We start from the raw sequence: 22,284 nt of genomic DNA, 5'->3' as shown, positions 1-22,284 counted from the left end.
AAAAACACTCACATCCTTTGGTGACATAATTTGTATTATATGGTCGCTGATTAGATGTCTTTATTGATTTTACGCTTAGTACTGATATAGCATATTTATTCCAGATCCAGTTTCAATTTCTGTTAAAAAGCGTTGAAAATTTTTTGATGTTGAACTTGAACTGTACGAATGATTCGAGAACTTTCCATTACCAACCATGTCACAATACAATCGATAACCACACACTTGAGTTCGGAATCCAGATGTTACAACTATCAGTATCGATATAGATTAACACTGTAGTGTCAGTCTATGTTCCAACCACAGATTTCGTTTAAATAGGCTGTAAACCGGCACAACACTTTTTGTGTATAGTGTTTGGAAAACGTTCTCATGATACTCATAACAGTGTTTGGGCAGAATGTTTATGAAAAGCGAGTCTGCGACGAAATTCTCTCCCCTTCCCCTCAGTCATTGAACCTCACCACCCCCCCTTCTGACAACTACAGCAATGAGAGACCTGGCGCATAGTTGGTGTGTGTAGAGTTCGTGTGTGCGCGCGCGCGTGGCTGAGTTTAGACTACGTGGCCTGTTCAAACGCGTCTATTCAACATGAGCTAGGCAAACGACAACCGACAGTGTATAGATTCGAGAGGCCCGCCCCGGTTGAGAACCGAACCGATAGTTCACCAGTAATTATACTGCAGTCTTGTTCGGAATTCGTTTATTTTATCAGTCAGTTCCCAGCATTGAAACCGATATCTTTTCACATTATTGCGGCAGCTTTCTTCCATTGAAGTGTTCTTTATTTCACTACGTACGCGTTCAGAGCTAACGAGTGTTGTGAATGAAACCGGCTTCAATTGATTCGATTGATTTCCGTTGAGTGTTCCGTTTCCACGTACCTAGTATTTCCTCTGATTCGTCTGTCTGGAAAACGTTGAATCAAAATTATCTTATTTATCAAAAACGGCTTTTTGTTAGTGTTCCATTTACACAATAGTATTTTCTTCGATTCGTTTATCTCAAGATCGTTGAAACAAAATTACCTTATTGATTAAAAACGGCTATTGATTAGTGTTCCATTTACACACATAATATTTTTCTTCGATTCGTTTATCTGATATCGTTGAAACAAAATTATCTTATTTATTAAAACGGCTGTTGATTAGTGTTCCATTTACACATAGTATATTCTTAGATTCGTTTATCTCAAGATCGTTGAAACAAAATTACCTTATTGATTAAAAACGGCTATTGATTAGTGTTCCATTTACACATACTATTTTCTTCGATTCGTTTATCTCAAGATCATTGAAACAAAATTATCTTATTTATTAAAAACGGCTATTGATCAGTGTACCATTTACGCATAGTATTTTCTACGATTCTTTTGTCTGAAAATCGTAGAAACAAAATTATCTTTATTAAAAACGGCTATTGACTAGTGTTCCATTTACGCATAGTATTTTCTACGATTCGTTTATCTGAAGATCGTTGAAATAAAAGTTATTCGTATTTGTGTATATCAGAAATCGGCTAAATTAAGTTGATTCATTCGATTTGAGCTACATTTTCGCTTTGATTCGTTTTCCTGTAAATCGATCGTGTATTTTGATGGAGATGTTGTCAGATTCGTCGGATTGTTTGCTGCCGATTGGCTCGAAAAGGCGTTGTATCGACAATAGTTTGGTAGAACAACCCAATCCGTCAAGGGAATTGGCATTACTTGATAGCTATAAAATGGTGAGTCATAGAACGTTAGGCTAATGCCTAGCCTATAATAAATAACTGTATTAATAAATATTGAAAAAAACAAAGTTTTATATTTGTCATATCGACATTCATTAGACTTGTACACAGGTCTGTAGTTTTGTGTTGAAACCAGTGATACTCTATACTCTATATTCTATACTCACTGATTGAGAACAACACATCTTCAGATTTAGTCCTGTTTACAAGTGTAAGTTCCGGTTGCTCAAAAGCTGGTTAAATTTTAATCGTAATTAATTCCACGAGAACCAATCAGAGGAGCCGTCTTTTCAATAAAGCCTTCTCTAATTGGTTCTCGTGAAATAATGGATATCAATTGGTTAATTCCACGAGAACCAATCAGAGAAACCGTCTTTTCAATAAAGCCTTCTCTAATTGGTTCTCGTGAAATTAACCACGGTTAAAATTTAACCGGCTTTTGAGCAACCTGACCTAATAAATGTGGATGTGACAAGAATAAAACTGTGTTTTTTCAATTATGGAGAAATTCCACAATATCAATATTCTTATTCAACTGATTTTATCAATATCATAAATGACATATTGAGCATTTTATAATCCACATTATCATCCTGATTGCAAGTGATGATAATAAAAGTGTTTGAAATTCAGCTCATTATCCGAACTAATCACTTTGATAGTAGGCTATCATAGCCAAAATTATGTGAGAATTTCACAGTCATTTCAAGATTCTCAAAATAACTCCCTGAGTACCCTGTACTATGGTATCTCAATATACAGTTTAGCTCCGAAATATATAAAACAGCCATTACAGAATATTGTAAAAAGGATAATAAGAACTCTTTTTAATGGTATTGATCGCCAGCTATTGGGAATTATGTCCATGGGGGCCCTAGCCAATTATACTGATTTGACAAGGAATTATTTCATAAACCAATTTAGAGAAATAAATGAAATAAACTATGAATTGAGAAACAGAATATTTAGACCCCAGAGATTCAACAATAATTATGGTAAAAGAACTCCAGAGTGCAGAATACCATATCTTCTGAACTCATTGCCTCTGGAATTGCGAAATTTACAAAGAAGGGGTGAAGTTCGGACAAAATTGAAATTATTTTTCATTGCAATAATTGATGATTGACATATAATATATGGTTGGATTTACAGTAAAAATGCAAGCTCACAATAGTTTCTCAGACTAGCGATCATTTAATAGTTATATGGGAAGGTTTTACATTTTATTATAAGTAATCATTTATGAATTTCTAATTTGCTTTGTTAATAACATTCATTTAATATATTATATATTTATATTTGTTTATTATGTAAGTTATTGCAACATAGTAAATGTTTTTAGTATTTTTTTTTTTAATATTCCTCAAATAGCTTAAAGCTAGAGAGATTAAAAATATATATGAATTTTGTATTTAATGAGATGTGTAATGAAATTGAAATAAATAAATAAATAAACTCCATGAATTTTTAGATAGTGACTAACTAAATCACTGATAATTTTCATAGTAGTGAGAGGGAAATATTCGATACAGAGAAGAAAGCTTACAAGTCAAAAATATTGTTACTTGTTAATTTTTGGCTCCAAATATGCATTGTCAGTTCAAATTATTGTTCTATAGGCTTACGTGTGGAGTTCATTGTCATTGTATGTTATTCAATTGCTGTCGTTCAACGTTCCAAATTTATCGAATACTAAGGCTATTGTGGAGATCTGTAGAGAATGGAGTATCAATGTGCGTTTTTGAATATCGATATTACATTTTATTGTTCGTTTTTTCTTTGAAAACATTGAAAATTACTCAACCAATGTTTGCGAAAGTGTAGTATAATTACAATTACGATATCGATCTTCTAATTATTTTATTCATCCATCTAATTATTCTGTCCTCTATTAATTGAATTTCTTTCTTTCTCGTAACATTAGAAAACCAATAAACATCAATAATACAATGTGAACATAAATGAACAAAATTAATTGTACAATGTGAGTACTATGATGAACTTTACACAACAATTAACGATCAAAAATTCAATGTGAACATTAATATACAAAATAAATAAAACACTTCATTGACATGGGCTACTTTTAAATTAATAAAACAAAATAAAAATATTATAGCACCCTTTATTTTTGAAAAACTTTAAAATAGTTGAACAACTAGTTTCGGTGATATTACACCATCGTCACGTTATAAATAAATTCTATCTTAATTAGTAAACATTTCTTGAGTTTTATCTTATTTATAACCTGAAGATGGTGTAATATCACCGAAACTAGTTGTTCAACTATTTTAAAGTTTTTCTAAAATAAAGGGTGCTATAAAATTTTATTTTGTTTTACTAAATAAATAGTATGAAATAAGTAAGATGATGAACATTGCAACAAAAATCGACCACCAAATATGCAATATCATAATATACTAAATAAATAGTCCAAAATGTGTCGCAAAAAGAGCAAGCCTGAGCTTCGAAATAGAAGGAGGAAATTTGATTTTCTTACTTTGTCTTTGAGAAGAAATATCGGGGACCGAGCTTCGATCTGGAGTACAAAAGCATGAAAAAATTATTATGATAGAACAAATTATAATAACATTCATACAGAAATGTTCTATCTAATCACTGTAAAATTCCCAGAGGAATGCAAAAATTTCCCTCACGAAATTTTAATCCAGATCAACTTCACGTGAACCAAATCAGAGAAGACCATTTCAAAAAGATGGATCTACTGGAATTAATCAGGATTGAAAATAACCCAGCTTTTTTGCAACCGGCACTAAGTACCTGATTGATTGATTGAGTACTTTATTTAAGTAGATTACAATATATACTGGCTTATACACTTATATACAATAGCTTACAATACAGCAAAATTATATATGAATTTACATAATATAGACTAAGAAAATAATTATCGAACTGTATATGATATGAAAAAAGCAATCTGTAATAACTGTAGATAATTATATTGTTATGCATCTACATAAATTTTGAATGAAAAAGACTAAGAAATTGTCAAAAAACCACTGATTTATTGATAATTAGAAAGACCGGTTTCGGTTATTACACCATTGTCAATCTCTAATAAACAAAAAAAAAAAAGAAAAAAAAGTCTACATAAATTGGCGGAGCTTTGGACATATCAATGTCCATTCTTCGGAAAGAATATTAAAAATATCATTCCCACTAACTCTCTACCAAACCTCTATCATGATTGAATGATAACAAAAGTTCAACAGCTGAGTCATAATTTTGACACAGTCCCACACACATGAACTCGCTTACTCAATTCCATCACCAACAGACGACGAAATAATTATTATCATCTGTTTTTCCAAGGATGAATAATAATTATCCTTTTAATGTCCTTCAGCGAGTTTTCCCAGGGATGAGACTTAGTGCAATCGAATCTTTATATTATAAACCTACTATGTTCTGAATTTCGTGAGAATCGTTAGAGCCGTTCTCGAGATCCGGTGAAATACAAACATATAAACATCTAAACATCCAAACATCTAAACATATAAACATCTGAACATATAAACATATAAACGGGAGTTGTTCGTTTAATAGTATGGGATATCAAGGTTAGTTACCAGCCGATCAAGATTAATCTATGTACAAGATTTGCTCAAACTAAGTCCTTTCTATTGTGTAATTCAACCTGCCATCAGGCCATCTAAATTTACCATCACATTCAGGAAAGTGTTGTAACCGTGGTTACACATTCATTCTATCTTATAAAAATAATTATTATTCATCGCGATAAGAATAAGTGATGCAAATCTTCCTACACTGTATTTAAAGAAAGTATTGGAACGATTTTCAAAGATAAAAATGTATTTTATCTATTTATTGCATAAAACACTATAATCATAGAGAAACAATAGTGTAAGTAGATATCCCATGGTATAGGATGTACAATATTGGAGGAAAAGCTAGGCTGAGCCTGTACTATTTCTCTCCAAAAATTTTGATAAAATGTCAATGTTGTCCAAAAGTTATTAGTTAGTTATTAGTTATTTATTATTTTTACAAAGTAGCACTGAATGGGAGAGAAAAACTAAGGATACTCCTTGTACTATTTCTCTCCCAAATTTAGATCACATTTCAAAAGTCCAAAATAGGGTTATATGGTTTCACTTTTCTAAAATTTAGTCCATTTTCACTAAAAAACAACGGAAACTAAGAATTTTGAATTTTCACGGTTAACAGAATAAAAAACAAAAATATCACACTCAAATCACCATTAATTTGAATATTTTTGTGTAATTTGACAAAATTTAGAGCCAGAAAAAACACAACTCACTATTCAGAACAGCTATACAAAGCAGAACAGCTTAACAAAAGTTAAGATTATGTAATCACACACTGCTTCGTCACTTGATTTTCGGTCCAGGAATAATATAATATGAATTTATAAATTGAATAGTGTATACCGTACCTATTCTATCAACTCAAAACCACGCGCTGGAGATATATGAGTACTGTACTAAAATATTCCACCTATACTTTACACGAGCTAATACACTCTCCAGGCAACGCATTAACTTCTACAGCATGCGTGATCATTTAAGGCCACTCATTCATTTTACGATTTTTGAATAATACCTCGCCCATTTCGGCCGCAACCACTCTAATGAAATTTTAAAGCCAATAAAGCCACCACAGATAACCCACACGTTCCAAAGTTTATAACTCTTTTTCTCCCATGTATGCTCTTCTAGTTAATTTGATTGTACCGACATGAAAACATGGCTGTCGGGAAGAAAGTTACCTCTCGAAAAGGTTATATCCCTAATTGGAAAGCATGCTTCCGTTGATTACCGACGCTATGAGGTACTTCAACTAGGATCAGCTACGTTAGAAAAATATGATCATCGTCTTCATTACGTGATGAGTCACTACTCAACTATACAGTAATCAAATTATGAGTTATTGCAAATCATGTTACAATATGAAATTAAGTTTCAAAGTTTCCCCCTGTAGTATTTAAAAGTATCAAAAATTAGTTTTTGTCTAGTTGTTTTTTTTTCTAATTTCAAAAAATATTAGTTTGTAGAAAATAGATTAACCCATCCATGTTTGGAAGATAGATAGTATCAAAAGTTTACTCAGTTTCGATAAATGTTGGTTTGTCGAGAATAGATTAACCCATTTATTTTAGAAGACAAATTGAATTACTTTGCATATCAGGAAAAGGTCTAGTTTTCGCGGTCAAGGAAGTGATATAGTTTATTCTATAGTGAGGTATTGCAATCCTTGTGAGTATTGCTATCCTTGTCTATCATTCCACAAAGCGGATAGCGCTATCACTTTCTCGCTTTGCTCTGTTGCCAGATCGTCTTTTAGCAATGTATAATTAATAATAATAATGAAATATTTTGTCTTAATTATGAAAATTCACTTTGAAATTATCCAAAAATATAATTTCTAGCTTAATAAAATATAAATTTCAAACGAGAATGAACTGTTAATATTTCATCAATAAACCTATATCAGCGGCAGAGGCAATAGGCAAGGCAGAGGCAACGGCAACGTTGATCTCATATCTTTCTCCACTGCCATTATAACGTGGACCTCACTATAGAAAGAGATTCAAGGGTTCAGTATATTATAAAATATTGCAATATTGGATTCTGGTAACTGGGTTTCATTCTAGTCATTCATATTTTGTAGTTCTGATTTGCTTTGACTCAGTTTGTCTGCGCTTCTAAGTGTCAAGCATATACATTATCTTGTATAGAGATGTAACCACATTTTACCTTACACAATACCTTACACATATTAATGAATAACAGAAGTAGATATTCAAGGGATATTGAATTGAAATGAAAATCAAGTAACCTTTTTTATATTTTTATCAATATATTTTCTATATTTATATTATAGTTTTTATATTTTATCAATTATTTACAACAAGTTTCGACTCCTAGGAGCCATTTTTCATCTTTATTTCATTTCAATACTTGTAGTAGCCTCATAAAGGGAAAGTGAATATCAGGAAAATATCTTAACAATAAATTGATACAGTTTTTCAATATCATAGATAATTTTAGAAAAACCAGCATATACTGTACTTAACTCTTCTTGAGTATCAATTTATCTCCACAAGTAGCATGGAATTTCTGGAATATTATAAAGTATCATGAAAACAAAACAGCTAACTTCGCCAGTTCATCTCAGTCTATGAACCTCTGAAATCTCCGGATTATTAGATTCTCCCCTTCCACTTCTGCATTCTTCTCCAGGAATTTTCTCCCCGAAAACAATATTATTCCTTTATGACTCTCCTACTCAATGTTGCTATCAGAAAGTTCTGTAGAAACAGTCTTTCCAAGTTTTCTCTTGAAGGAATAGCTCTTAGCTGCATCAAAGTTACTACATTGAATAGTGTTATTGCTAGTGATCAATTTTAATGTCTATATCGAAAACTCTCTATATGTGAGTAGGGACGGTTGAGTAAAATTAGAGACGAATGATGACAGCATTAACGATATATTTTCTCTATCACTGTATGGTAGAATCCAACTTGTTTAGTGTGAAATAAGTTGCAGAGTGCATAGGGAAAAATGAGTCATCATGCTTGTTGCAGGAAATTATGCATTTCTATTATTATTCAAAACGTAATTGGAAAATTCAAATGAATGCCATTATTTAATCCGAATTCATAATAAAGGAGGATGAGTCAAGAATGCAATAAGTTGGAAATGCAGTAACTTTTATTCGAAAATATTCTAGATGAAGTATGAACAACTCTCTTATGTTGTATTGTTTTATGTTCTTCTATAACTGAATCTCTGATTAGTAGAGTTTGTATTTACTATTTAAAAATTTATATCTCATAATATATAATATTCATATATTTTCCCATCATATCCTATCCCAATATATAAAGCGAGCAATTTCTGTATTTATATATCTGGTTATTTATGTTTAACAGATCTCGAAAACGGCTTTAACGATTTTCACGAAATTCGGAACATAGTAGGTTCATGATATAAAGATTCGATTGCTCTAGGTCTCATCCTTGGAAAACTCGCTGAACAACATTAAAAGGATAATTCATCCTTGGCTGAAACAGCTGTGGATAGTAAAAAAGTGAGTATGTGACAAATCACATATCGCATCCCCGAAATTCACAAGATGACGTACAGCCAGCTGTGAAATATAAACACGATCATTTTAGAGAATTGTGTTCTGTTTATCAATAAATAAAAATAACGAGCGAAGCCCGGTGCCCCGATATTTTCGTTTGTCACAGTATGATGGTGTCAGAAGGCCTTTATTATAACTCACAACATTTATTTCCAATAACACAGTATAATGAAAGCATTTCTTTTTTTTCAGGTGAGTTTTGAAAAATCCTTGGGTGTGTTTCTGCATTCAGGTAATTCCTATTTTACATTTCTTCAGAAAGAGAACTGAACTCTTCAATAGTTATACTCTACAATAGTATAGTTAGCATTTCAATATTGTGGAATAATTTCCAGTATCAAACATTGATTATGGATAATAGCTATTTATGTATTAAGAGCGTAATGCGCGACTTTATCGCTCGCGCAAAACAGTGATAATTTTGCAAGAGCGATAAAGAAGCATTACGCGCGAATTACATAGAATTTTTTTTCTACAACTGCCCAAACCTGTTAAATTACTTATATTGGCGGAGTTACAATTACCGACTTTTTAGGTTAAGATCTGACTTTTTGGCGAGCTGCTTACAATCAGCTGATTAGGGAGCTTAAAGAAACACTTCTGCGCATGCGCGAATGATAAGCGAGCGTAAAGTAAATCTACTGCGCATGCGCGGATGGTTAGCGAGCGAAAAAGTAGATTCTCCGCAGATATAAGCTGTTTTACGAGGAGAATTGAGTATGTAAATTCTTTTTTTACGCGCAGTTGTAGAAAAAATTCATTATTGAATTTATATTTAATATAGTATTGAATGTAACTCTTTGATAGTTATACTCTACAGTAGTATAGTTATAGCATTTCAATATTCTGGAACAATTTCCAGTATCAAACAATGATGATAAAATTATAATGGTATTAAATGTTATGTAATATCAGTGAATCACATAATTTGATCCTTGTAGTATCAAAGAACCGTTACAATACGGCTTCGAACACTGCAATTAAGCCTGCGTTACCTAAGAGAAAAGCATTAAAATCATTTGCTAGGGTCTCAGTTGAATGCTTCGCTACGGATTACAGGGTCAATACTTGTGAAACAGCAGTAATTTCGAGAAAAACGAAATTAGAAAAGTGCTCTAGCGAGTCAACATCAGCGGGGAAAGTGTTTCATGAATGACTGTTGGTATTAACATTTTAAATGATGGGGAAAGACACACTGTGAAACGGTTGACGGGCAACGGAAAGCAATTATTCGAGGAAAATTCAAAAGTACGACAGAGGTCTGACAGAGGCGTCGCTCTTTATCGCTTTCCAAACTGCATTCTCTCATTCACTAACGACGCTTCTTTTTCCAACAAAGTTGTTGCGGGGGAACCAACATCCCCCCGCCACCAATCTCTGAACAGGCCTCGTTTGAATGATTAAGACATCGTTTTGTTTCACAACTAAATTCAGTTCACCTCCCCTCTCCCTCAAACCCCTTCAGCGGTGCAGTCGGACGCGTGATTGGTTTGTTCCTCTTGAATTGTTTTTGTCTTTAAACTGTTACAACTCTGCGTTCCACGTTCTACTCGAATTTGGCTCTCGAGTTTTGAAATATTGTAATGGTTTGAACCAGTGTTGGTTTTGAAGTTTTTTTAGGTGAAGTCTGTTCTTGTCTAGTATCAGTGATGCAGTACATTAAGGACACTTCTAGGACACTAATGGATAATCAAATCTATAGATTTAATGAAGATTTATTGATGGTCCATTGGATCTCAATAACTGGCCTAGGAACTGGACCTATGATGATTAGGATTAGTTTCAATTCATCTAGAACAGGCTTTGCCCATGTGAGGAACCTTCTTCAAGTTGTGTATATGTATATTCTGTATTGTTAGTATTTCCTACGAAGAAGAATAAAGATAATTCCAGAAAAATAATTTCAATCAGAATGTCGATTGAGTTGGAATAAAATATTTTCTAGAGGCAGAGCTACGAATAGTAGTAAGCTGAGCTTTAGTGTTTAGGAGTTTGTGTTTCTTCCATGGTTCCAAATTTTCCTGAATAACTCAATTTTATATCGTTACAAGTGGTGATTGAGTGGAATATTTCTAATTAATTTGTTGATTTGAGCCATCTAAATTTAAAATTTATAGTTTCCATATTCATTTTGGACTAAAATTGTATAGGAATTGTACACGTGGAATTCTAACCCTATTTCCTCGCACACAGGCTTTGCCCATGTGAGGAACCTTCTTCAAGTTTTGTATATGTATATTCTGTATTATTAGTATTTCCTAAGAAGAAGAATTAAGATAATTTCAATTTCAATTTTGGACTGTGTCATCACTTTTAAATTTGGAAGAAAAATAGCACAAGGGCTACCTTATAATTTCATCTACCATTGTTGTATATAACATCAGTTTTATTTGTATCGTAGATAAATAAATAAAATGTTGCTCTCGCTACCATTTTTAAATTCTACCTACGCAAATTCCCAATAATATCAGTTTCAAGAGTTCTAATGGCCAATCATCATTAAGAATTCTATGTTATCTAAATGCGTATCCTTCATTATTCTGGTGTAATTATAGTAGTAATAATTGCTGTGTGAGAAAGTCCTTGACAGTGTTATACGTTTCTACGGTGAAATTTTTATGATTCTACCCTGTAAAATCATCAAAAAGTCATGATTTTACTGCTCGAAACGTCTGTGTATTACTACTCCCATTCTTCATTAACCAATTGAACAGTTAAAAGTGGAGAACAAGGTTAGAATCCAATGGCCCATCAAAATAAAGAGTCTACGCTCTTGTATTGATTGATACGATGTAGTCGTAATATTCCTCTGTTTCAATATCATATTATTCCACTGATTGAAGAATGAGGTGCTTGACTTGTAAGTGGATTACTCCTAATGATGAAGTAGGATTTACTGTTCAAACAATTCAGCTTCATACCTTGGGAATATTTATTTATTTGTGTTATTTACGATACAAATGACACTGATAACATTGGTAGATATTATAAGTAATATCATGCGCATAAGACAGTAACACAAATTCTGCTATTTTAGTACTATACAAAATCTAGGTATAATGTAGAAGGTCACTATCAACTACTGTATTGCCACTGGCAGGAAATATTAAACACGATTTTAGGATCGACCTTCAATGATTAACATTGCCGACTGCTTGACTCAATTGCCGACTGTTTATTCCTGTAAAAAGACTCAAAACTGAAACTGAAAGACTCAAAGACTCAACAACTGTTTGTACCGGTTTAATCACTGATGTTCGAATTAAAGTTGAATCCCATGTTCATGATAGAGCATAGTAAAGACACTTGAAACCATTGTTGTATTTGTATGTTTGTTTGATGTATTGCTTGTCTTATCAAACATGTTTCAAGAATTAGATCCAAATTTGGGAATGAGAATATGAAGGTTGTTTGTGAAATCAAAACGGAATAAAAATGAAAATAATTGAATGCTCATGAGAAACTCTTTGTCAGCTTAACTTGCCTGAATATCAGAGCAACATAATATTTTTAGAAGTCTCGTTTCCTAAAAATCCGCATGTGAGCTGGAAAACTGTAGGAGCTGGAGAAATAGATCCGCATGGTAGACTGTAGGAGATAGAGAAATAGATCAGAGAAGAACCGCTGGGTCATGAATCGGTGGATACTGGAGAGCAGTCGATTGGCCACTCTGTGTTCCCTCCTTCTGTTTCGGCAATTTACCCGAAACAAAGCGATTTTTGCCGGGCAATAAATTGCCGACTGAGTCGCTGACCATTGGACTATCGATCTAGTCGGCTATTCTCAACTGAACAGAGAAAAGTGCTCCACTGCTCAATTCTCCTGCTATCTTGACCGAATAAAACATTCATGTCCTTATCATGTTAACTGCTAACAAAGTTGATACAGTTTTTATTATCTAGCTGTAGCTATGGACAAAGAGAATATGATACTTTGTATATTTTCTATGCAACAGAGTTTGGGGATTGAGGTTCAGTGTACATGACTGATTCATTGATTGATTGATTGATTGAGTACTTTATTTATGTAGATTACAATATACTGGCTTATACACTTATATACAATAGCTTACAATACAGCAAAATTATAGATGAATTTACATAATATAGACTAAGAAAATAATTATTGAACTGTATATGATATGAAAAAGTAGTTTGTAATATAATAACTATAAATATTATATTGTTATGCATCTACATAAATTGGCGGAGCTTTGGACATATCAATGTCCATTCTTCGGAAAGAATATTAAAAATATCCTCCCCACTAACTCTCTACCAAATTCATTAACTGAGAGAGTATACATTTGGGCCTGTTTGATAAACTTGATAATGCTTGGTATGAAATATGATTTTTCGAAAGAAAATTTTGTTGAGGGATCATGCATATCTGAAGTCGATCTCATAAAATTGTATTCTACAGTATATACTTAGATTTACACTCTATAAAAGCGATCTAAATTCCAGTTCTATTTGGTTTGATTCACGATTCTTCCTTTATCTCTACTTTTCTAAATATAAGTCTTGTTCATGAATTTTTTCGTTCGATCATTTTTCATTTTTCACAGATTTATTCATATCATAGTCCTGGTTATTTGGTTTGTCTCTCTATTACCATAGAGAAACAATAGCGTAAGTAGATATCCCATGGTATAGGGCGTTTATGTCGAAACTTTTACTGTTATCTCAAGCCGATTATTGTCGAATTTTACTGTTTTGTTGGGGTGAGAGTGTATGAACTGCACAATATGAGAGACTACCAGTGTCACACAGTTTCACAGGAAAGAATTACATGAACTATCGGCTTGAGATAACAGTAAGAGTTGCGACATAAACGCCCTATACCATGGGATATCTACTTATGCTATTGTTTCTCTGTGCTATTATGCATCTGGGTCTAGTCTAGTAATCATGAAGCTACAGTATTCATGTAACTAAGGAGTTATGGATTTTAGATATTTATCCATTGTTTTTTAACGAGTGTACTCATCCGTTTTGAAGTATACGATTCACTCACTACAATATACTATACGATTTTACTCAGTCTCTCATCTTATTACTTAAATACACAATCCTCTGCTAAACCCTATTTATATAGATGTTATTATTCTGGCACGAATAAATATTATAGATTGATGAATTAATTATTGTTGGAAAGGATTGAAAACAACCCAATACCTCAATATCCAATTTATCTGATTCTATCCTATTTAAGATGGCCAGCGCATTGTGCATTGTGGGACTGTACTCTATAATAAAGGAAAGCTAATGATAGTAAATTATCGCCTATTGTTCCATTTGAAAATAAAAATATGTAGTCTTCTATTGTCAAAATATTGCTGAATGCATCATGGTGGAAATCGACTTTCTATCGACTTTATTTCTTGTTGTTATAACTGCATTCAATTATTCTTCCCAACTCTTGGATTTGGAGTCTGAGATTTATGCAGATATAGCCTACTTTCATCAGATGATCTCATCATAGGTCATGTCGTTGTGTCGACTTCTTAACTAGTGCCATCAATCCAGTGTAAACTGAAAAATAACAAATGATTTAACTCATAGTTTTATTTCTCAAGAACTGTAGTGAACAGTAGAAGACTGCGTTAGCATTTATTTGTCAACTGCGGTGAAAAATTAAGTCGAAGCTCAAAGTGGAGAGATCGCGGTACTTGTTTGTTGGTTTAATGAGGCAAGGTTGAAGTGCAAGAGAGATTGGGTAAGAGTGAGAAAGACAGAAAGAGAGAGAGTGAGTGAGTGTGAGAGTGATGGAGAGAGAAGAGTGAATATCGGAGCAAACTTCAATTGGAAACTCACTGTGAGCGATAGAGATATGAGATGAGAGTGTTCAAAATTATGAGGGTGTACTGATACGGAGTGAGAATTTGTGAATTTGAATAGAACAGGGAGAGAGACGATGGGAAGCAGGCAACAATGAAGGCAAATATGCCTGGCAGAATAGAGTTAGCTCATTATCCTGTTTCGTCACACGCTGAAATTGCTCTTGTGTGCTTCGTTAATGCTGTTCACTAGCTAAGCAGCCTGCAACTTTGATGCTACGAAAAATGCTAGAATAAAACACTAGAATACTGTCTTAAGATATCAATTATTTATTAAAAAGTAATTATAGTCAGGTCCACGTTATAATGGCAGTGTTTGATTAGCAGTGGTATTCAATAATAATCCTTTATTGTCAAACACAAAGTGTTGTAACAAACGTCAATATACAATAAAATTAAAAACAGTCAAAATATTTTTAAAATAATAATAATATAGTCAATGTAGTATTTTTGTAAAAAAAAATTTACAACTAAATTGGCAAAAAGTAATAAACAACAGCAATCCTTGCTATCCTTGTCTATCATTCAACAAAACGGATAGCGCTATTTCTTTCTCGCTTTCTCTGATGCCAGATCGTCTTTTTATAATGTAGAATTGATAATTAATTAAGAAAATATTTGATGTTAATTGTGAAAATTCATTATTGAAGATTATAATTTTTTGCTTATTAAAATATAATTGATTATTTTAAACGAGAATGAACATTTAATATCACAACAATAAAACTTTTATCAGCTACCGTCTATAGGAGGCATTGACAAGACGGAGGAACGGCAACGTTGTTCTCCTATCGTTCTCCACTACCATTATAACGTGGACCTCACCATAACAAGTTTAAAGACCTAAGGTGTCATCTTCAGGGTGATAATTCAGAACTTAAAATTGTAGACAATATTCTAGTGTTTTATCATGGATAAATATCAACATATCACCAAAATCAGTAGAAGAAAACTTGATGAAGAAAACAGAGAAGACAAATTCTACTTGAAATCTCAAAATACAACCGTAGGCATTGTTATTCAATAAAACTGAGAAGAAATATTTAAATAAAAAATAAAAGGTTAAGAAATTGTCAATTTCCAAATTGACCTATTAACATAATCTAAACTTTAGTACAATACTGTATACTGGAGAAATCGGAATGTGGAATTAAAAATCATTTCATGTTTAATACCTCTTGTTTGGATTTCAAATTAATAATACCATTCAAAATAATACTCGTCTATATTAATATATAATTTTCTCAATCTTATCATCAGAAATCAAAATTTGTTATCTTGACTTCCGGTTTATGCACCAGGTCTGCTTCCGGTCTGGTTCCAGGATAACTTTGATTAGATTAGATTAGGGTTATTTTTTATATATACTTGCCTATATCATCGAGAAAAGATGGCGTAAGAACTATCAGTTGTCTCTGCTTATACACTAAGCCATGATATAGAATAGAATAGAATCAATTGTTTCTCATAAACAACAGTACACTATTACAAGAAAAAACACAACAAAGATATTAAGTTATTAGCCAAATTTATCAAATGCTATGGCTCAAAAATATAACAATGTAAGAATATAAAGAAATATTTATCATTTAAACATCGCCATATGCAAACATAATAATATAGTTGTTGATAAATATAATAAGATTGATAGATAGATTGATAATGATGATAGATAAAGATTGATAATTATTGTTCAGCTATGATTTATCAGTCATCAGTCTCAACTCCCACTTTTTCATGAAATTAATTATTAATGAATCCAGTCACTTTATTATAAACACAGTCTTGAACTTTTGTACTGTTTTTCATGGAGGAACTTTTTGTAGTTTACAACATTTTGTTAGCTTGAAGCAATAAATTTCCTTTGCGTTTGTATGCGGGCTGCAGGTATTCAAATACAGTTTGCTCAGTTGCAGAGAGATATCTGAAATGGTCATCATATTTACTCGACAGTATTTCTGTAATTTCATACTTGTTGTACCAGTATGAATATTTTCTGAATTCTTTTCCTTGTCCATTTCTTTGTGAGAAAGCTGTTGGATCATAGATGATTAGGATGATCATAACTTGAAAAAATATGGCATGGATTTTGGAATTCAGATTCAGCAATGTATTTATCTCGACAAACTTGACAGTGAAGTTGTATTGTTATTCATTCTAATTGAAAATAGAATGAAGAATTCTTCACGCCCACACAAATTCTCCTGTCATCCATCCTCCATAGTGATAACAAGAATGCCCCACATTCCTTGTTCTGATTAAAATCAAAACTTTGTTTGCAGAGCTGGGTTCAGAAATTTGGCGTCTCTAGGCGCAGTATCTAAGAGTTTAAAGAGTCTCATTCCACCAATTTATCTTTGCGTTTCTGAACCATCATCGGATATTACAAGCAGCATTGAAACAGTTCGATATATTTTTCTCTCTCTTGTTATTGCGATGTAGTTCAAAAAGGCTAAAGAGAAATTTTTCTGATTCATTTCACTCATTTATATTTGCGTTTTTGAAGCATTATCAGATTTTACAAGAAGTATTGTAACAGTAAGATATATCTTTCCTCTCTTGTTATTGCAATCTAGTTTGAAAAGGCTTTGGCTCAACTCACAAGCGACTCAGGTCGAGAAGGTACTCGACTCTAGTCGAAAGCATGTGTTTCCAAATGGTGACAATCAAAGACCTTAAAGAGATATAGACCCACAATGCCAATGCCTTCCCAATGATAGCTCTTACTTGAAATTGAAGGCCGCCATTGGGGTATTTTAGCATGAGATATTATATCTATGTATATTTGTAATACAATAGATCACAAAGGCATTGGTGGCATTGGTATGTAATAATCTTATGGGTTGCCCCCTCAATGGCGGATTTCAATTCCAAGTACGACACTAGAGCTGCATGTGAGTCTATGCATCTTTAAGGTCTTTGGTGACAATCAGTGTGACCAGTCGACTCTATATATAGTATCCTCGACTGTCACCATTTGGAAGCACATGCTCTCGACTAGAGTTGAGTCTCTTCTCGACCTGAGTCGCGTAAGTGTGAGTTGAGGCTCATGAGAATTTTTTTCTGATATTATGAGTTCAATAATTAAGGCTGTGCAAAGGCTAAAAATAAACTTTCTACTGGTGATATTTTTCAGAGTTTTTCGATTTGTTTATCATCAAGCTATCGAAATGAAAAAGTTTTTCCAGGAAAACAATTTTTTCCGATCATTAATTTTTGTTAGTTTCCAGGAAAACAACATTTCAAATTCGGTAAGAGATAAATCTACGAAATTTAGAGGATAAATTCGTCATGGTATTTTCGATTGAATAAAACAAACATCTTTTAAAAATATCATTTTTTGAGAAAGTTATTTTACTTACCAAAAATAACTCAACTAAAAGTTATTATTGGTCGGTTTTAGTAAATTGTATAATTTCTCAAAAAATGATATTTTAAAAAGATGTTTGTTTTATTCAATCGAAAATACCATGAAGAATTTATCCTCTAAATCTCATGGATTTATCTCTTACCGAATTTGAAATGTTCTGTCCCAAAAATTAAACTTTAGGCGCTCATATCTCAAAAAGTAACGATCGAAAAAGAAATGTTTTCCTGAGTAAACTTTTTCATTTTGATAGCTTGATGATATACAAATCGAAAAACCTTTTCTTCACCAGTAGAAAGTTTATTTTTAGCCTTTGCACAGCCTTAATATGATAGGTAGATCTCACCAGGACTACTAGTAGCCTACTATTTCTAACTACTAACATTCAAGACTATGAATTTAGACTTTGAAAGAGATTCAGGGCTTGGTTTTCAGGTCCATGCTACCATGCTACTATCTTTGAGATGATTAAGTATAAAAATAGCTATATTCAACTATATTATTTACAAATTTTCACAATTAACACTTCTCTGCTTTTGACACAAAGTTAGATAAATATGAATGTAGTGAACGTTTCTTCGCATAATTTCGTTCTTTGATCTTATCCATTTCGTTTCAGTTTCAAGGACTCCATTGATTCATTCAAATCTTCAGCTTTATTATAACCTTTCACGTATACTACCACAACCTTCACCCCTACCATTGCGATACTATGATCTATAATGGAAATAGTATTTCTCGGGCCACTAATTAGATGTCAATTAGGTGGCACCTTGACACCTTGAACGATTCGGCAACACTGTTCACAACATGAACTTTTCATGGCTAATTCGACCGGCGTCGTGGGGAATGACGCATGTTATTACAGTGTTTGTAGCACTGGTGCACCGACGGCCTATGTATCCGGATGCTTGTAATTGTAATGGCAATAGGAATGGGGGGGGGGTAAATAGGGGGTCTTGAGGGGTGGGAGGAAGCACGTTGTTATGGGCGTTGCCCGAAGGGCCGCCAACGGGGGGATTTGCGGTGTGTGTGTGTGTGATGTTGTATAGCCGCATCATACACCTGATGTTGTGATGTCGGCATCAGGTGATCATCATTCGCACGCAACTGAAAACGGCAGTGAGAGAGTGGAAGAGAAAGAGAGAATGAGTGAGAGAGAGAGAGAGAGAGAGTGTGTGAGAGAGGGTGAGAGAGGCAGAGAGAGAGAGTGCGTAAGAGAACGAGAGTTTGTGAGAGATAGTGCGTGAGAGATAGTGCGTTTGGGAGAGAGAGAGAGAGATTGATTGATTGATTGATTGATTGATTGATTGATTGAGTACTTTATTTATGTAGATTACAATATATACTGGCTTATACACTTATATACAATAGCTTACAATACAGCAAAGTTATAGATGAATTTACATTATATAGACTAAGAAAATAATTGTTGAACTGTATATGATATGAAAAAGCAGTTTGTAATATAATAACTATAGATAATAATCATATTGTTATGCATCTACATAAATTGGCGGAGCTTTGGACATATCAATGTCCATTCTTCGGAAAGAATATTAAAAATATCCTCCCCACTAACTCTCTACCAAAACGTTAATTCCGTTATTTAAACTAAGGATTTATTTATTAATGGAAATATTGTAAAAGTTTTAATCAATATGAATATTAAAGAGAAAAAAAACAGAAAATTGATAGAGTAAAATAATTATATAGGTAGATAAGATCAAATAATTGATTAATAAAATGAAGTAGGCTGAAAGTAGATCAGGGTTATCAACTTTCAGTAATATACAGCATTATGCAGTGGATAATTGAAATAACATGAGTTTATATAATAACTCATATAAACAACTTATAAACAACTTATATATATATACAATTCGTTCTATAACATGGTTTAAAGGTTTGTATTTGTGGGATGGGTGGGGGATGGATGTCATGTGATCGTTCTAGGGCCGGACAGTTTCAGTCATTTGTTCCAAAAGATGTTTTTTTAAAGTTAGGATGAAGATCGCTCGGCTCTCGATGGACCTGATAGAAACAGGAAGTGCATTCCATGCACGACAGGCACTGACTAAGAAGGATTTTGTGAAAATAGTAGTTCGATGATTGGGTATCCTTAAAGTACTTTCTCCGGTTCTAGTATGTGAAGCATCTATCCTCCTACCTTCAGAGACAAATTTGAAATCATCTTTAAAATAGTTCGGATTACCGTATTTCAAGATATCTCTAACAAGCTTGACTATTCGAAAAAGCCTCTGATCGGGAAGCTTCAATGTTGAACTAGCAATGGTGGCTGGGGTGATATGATCATGGCGTTGGAGAGAGTAGACGAAACGTAGACAATAATTAAGCGAGAGAGAGAGAGAGAGTGAGTGCGTGAGAGAAAAAGAGTTTGAGAGAGAGAGATTGTGTGAGTGATTGATTGATTGATTGATTGAGTACTTTATTTATGTAGATTACAATATATACTGGCTTATACACTTATATACAATAGCTTACAATACAGCAAAATTATAGATGAATTTACATAATATAGACTAAGAAAATGATTATTGAACTGCATATGATATGAAAAAAGCAATTTGTAATATAATAACTATAGATAATAATTACATTGTTATGCATCTACATAAATTGGCGGAGGTTTGGACATATCAATGTCCATTCTTCGGAAAGAATATTAAAAATATCCTCCCCACTAACTCTCTACCAAAACGTTAATTTCATTATTTAAACTAAGGATTTATTTATTAATGGAAATATTGTGAAAGTTTTAATCAATATGAATATTTAAGAGAAAAAAAACAGAAAATTTATAAAGTAAAATAATTATATAGGTAGATAAGATCAAATAATTAATAATTGATTAATAAAATGAAGTATGCTGAAAGTAGATCAGGGTAATCAACTTTCAGTAATATATAGCAGTATGCAGTGAATAATTGAAATAACATGAGTTTATATAATATATATATATACAATTCGTTCTATAACAGGTTTAAAGGTTTGTATTTGTGGGATGGGTGGGGGATGGTTGTCATGTGATCGTTCTAGGGCCGGACAGTTTCAGTCATTTGTTCCAAAAGATGTTTTTTTAAAGTCAGGATGAAGCTCGCTCGGCTCTCGATGGACCTGATAGAAACAGGAAGTGCATTCCATGCACGACAGGCACTGACTAAGAAGGATTTTGTGAAAATAGTAGTTCGATGATTGGGTATCCTTAAAGTACTTTCTCCGGTTCTAGTATGTGAAGCATCTATCCTCCTACCTTCGGAGACAAATTTGAAATCATCTTTAAAATAGTTCGGATTACCGTATTTCAAGATATCTCTAACAAGCTTGACTATTCGAAAAAGCCTCTGATCGGGAAGCTTTAATGTTGAACTAGCAATGTGGGCTGGGGTGATATGATCATGGCGTTGGAGAGAGTAGACGAAACGTAGACAATAATTTTGGCAACGCTGTAGTTTATCATTCAGAGTGACTTGCATATCGTTAAGAACAGAATTACAATACATTAAATGTGGGAAGATGAGAGATTGAACCAATAATAATTTAATGTTTCTAGGGAGAATATCGTGCATTTTCTTCAATGCATGCATGGCTGAGAATACCTTTTTACAAGTTTTGTTCACTTGTTCTGACCAGTCAAGAGTATTATTCATAATAATGCCTAAATTTTTAACTGAGCTACAGTAAGGAATGTCATTACCATCTACACTAATTTTGTGAATCGATTCATAGTCAATATTGTTTATAAGACGAGAATATCCAATTATAATGGGCTGTGTTTTGATGGGATTAAGCTTAAGGCCATTTTTCTTTGTCCATTCCACTATCGAATTGATATCCTGATTCATTATTCCAACTGTTTCGTTAATTTTTGTTATGGGACAGCTTAAATATATTTGAAGGTCGTCTGCATAAGTATGGAAACTGGAGAATTTGATAATGGAAGAAAGGTCATTAGCATACAAAGTGAAGAGGAGAGGGCCTAAAATTGAACCTTGTGGTACTCCATGCATAACGTTTTTCCAAGTAGACTTTTTGTCACCGACAGATACACATTGTTTCCTACCTAATAGATAGGATTTAAACCAAACTAACGAGTTGTGACTGAAACCAAGAATAGCCAACTTATTCAGAAGGACTGTATGATCAACAGTATCAAATGCTTTAGAAAAAT

At 33.0% G+C, this 22,284-nt stretch overlaps 1 protein-coding gene across 10 annotated transcripts in view; it reads left to right on the top strand.

The window, feature by feature from the left end:
• LOC111044192 (protein couch potato) overlaps positions 1 to 22,284 on the top strand; it is a 403,765-nt gene that overhangs the window by 103,369 nt on the left and 278,112 nt on the right. The window contains exon 1 of one of the 10 annotated variants that reach the window (XM_039426404.1): positions 584 to 1,725. The exons of the other annotated variants lie outside the window; for them this stretch is intronic. Coding sequence (XP_039282338.1) covers positions 1,597 to 1,725 — 129 coding nt within the window. The 5' untranslated portion in view covers positions 584 to 1,596. Of the gene's footprint in view, positions 1 to 583; positions 1,726 to 22,284 lie in introns of those variants that run through there. 10 annotated transcript variants of the gene reach the window in all.

Source organism: Nilaparvata lugens, chromosome 4 (assembly GCF_014356525.2).
Source record: "Nilaparvata lugens isolate BPH chromosome 4, ASM1435652v1, whole genome shotgun sequence".
Taxonomy (NCBI): domain Eukaryota; kingdom Metazoa; phylum Arthropoda; class Insecta; order Hemiptera; family Delphacidae; genus Nilaparvata; species Nilaparvata lugens.
This window is presented reverse-complemented; position numbering and strand designations above follow the sequence as displayed.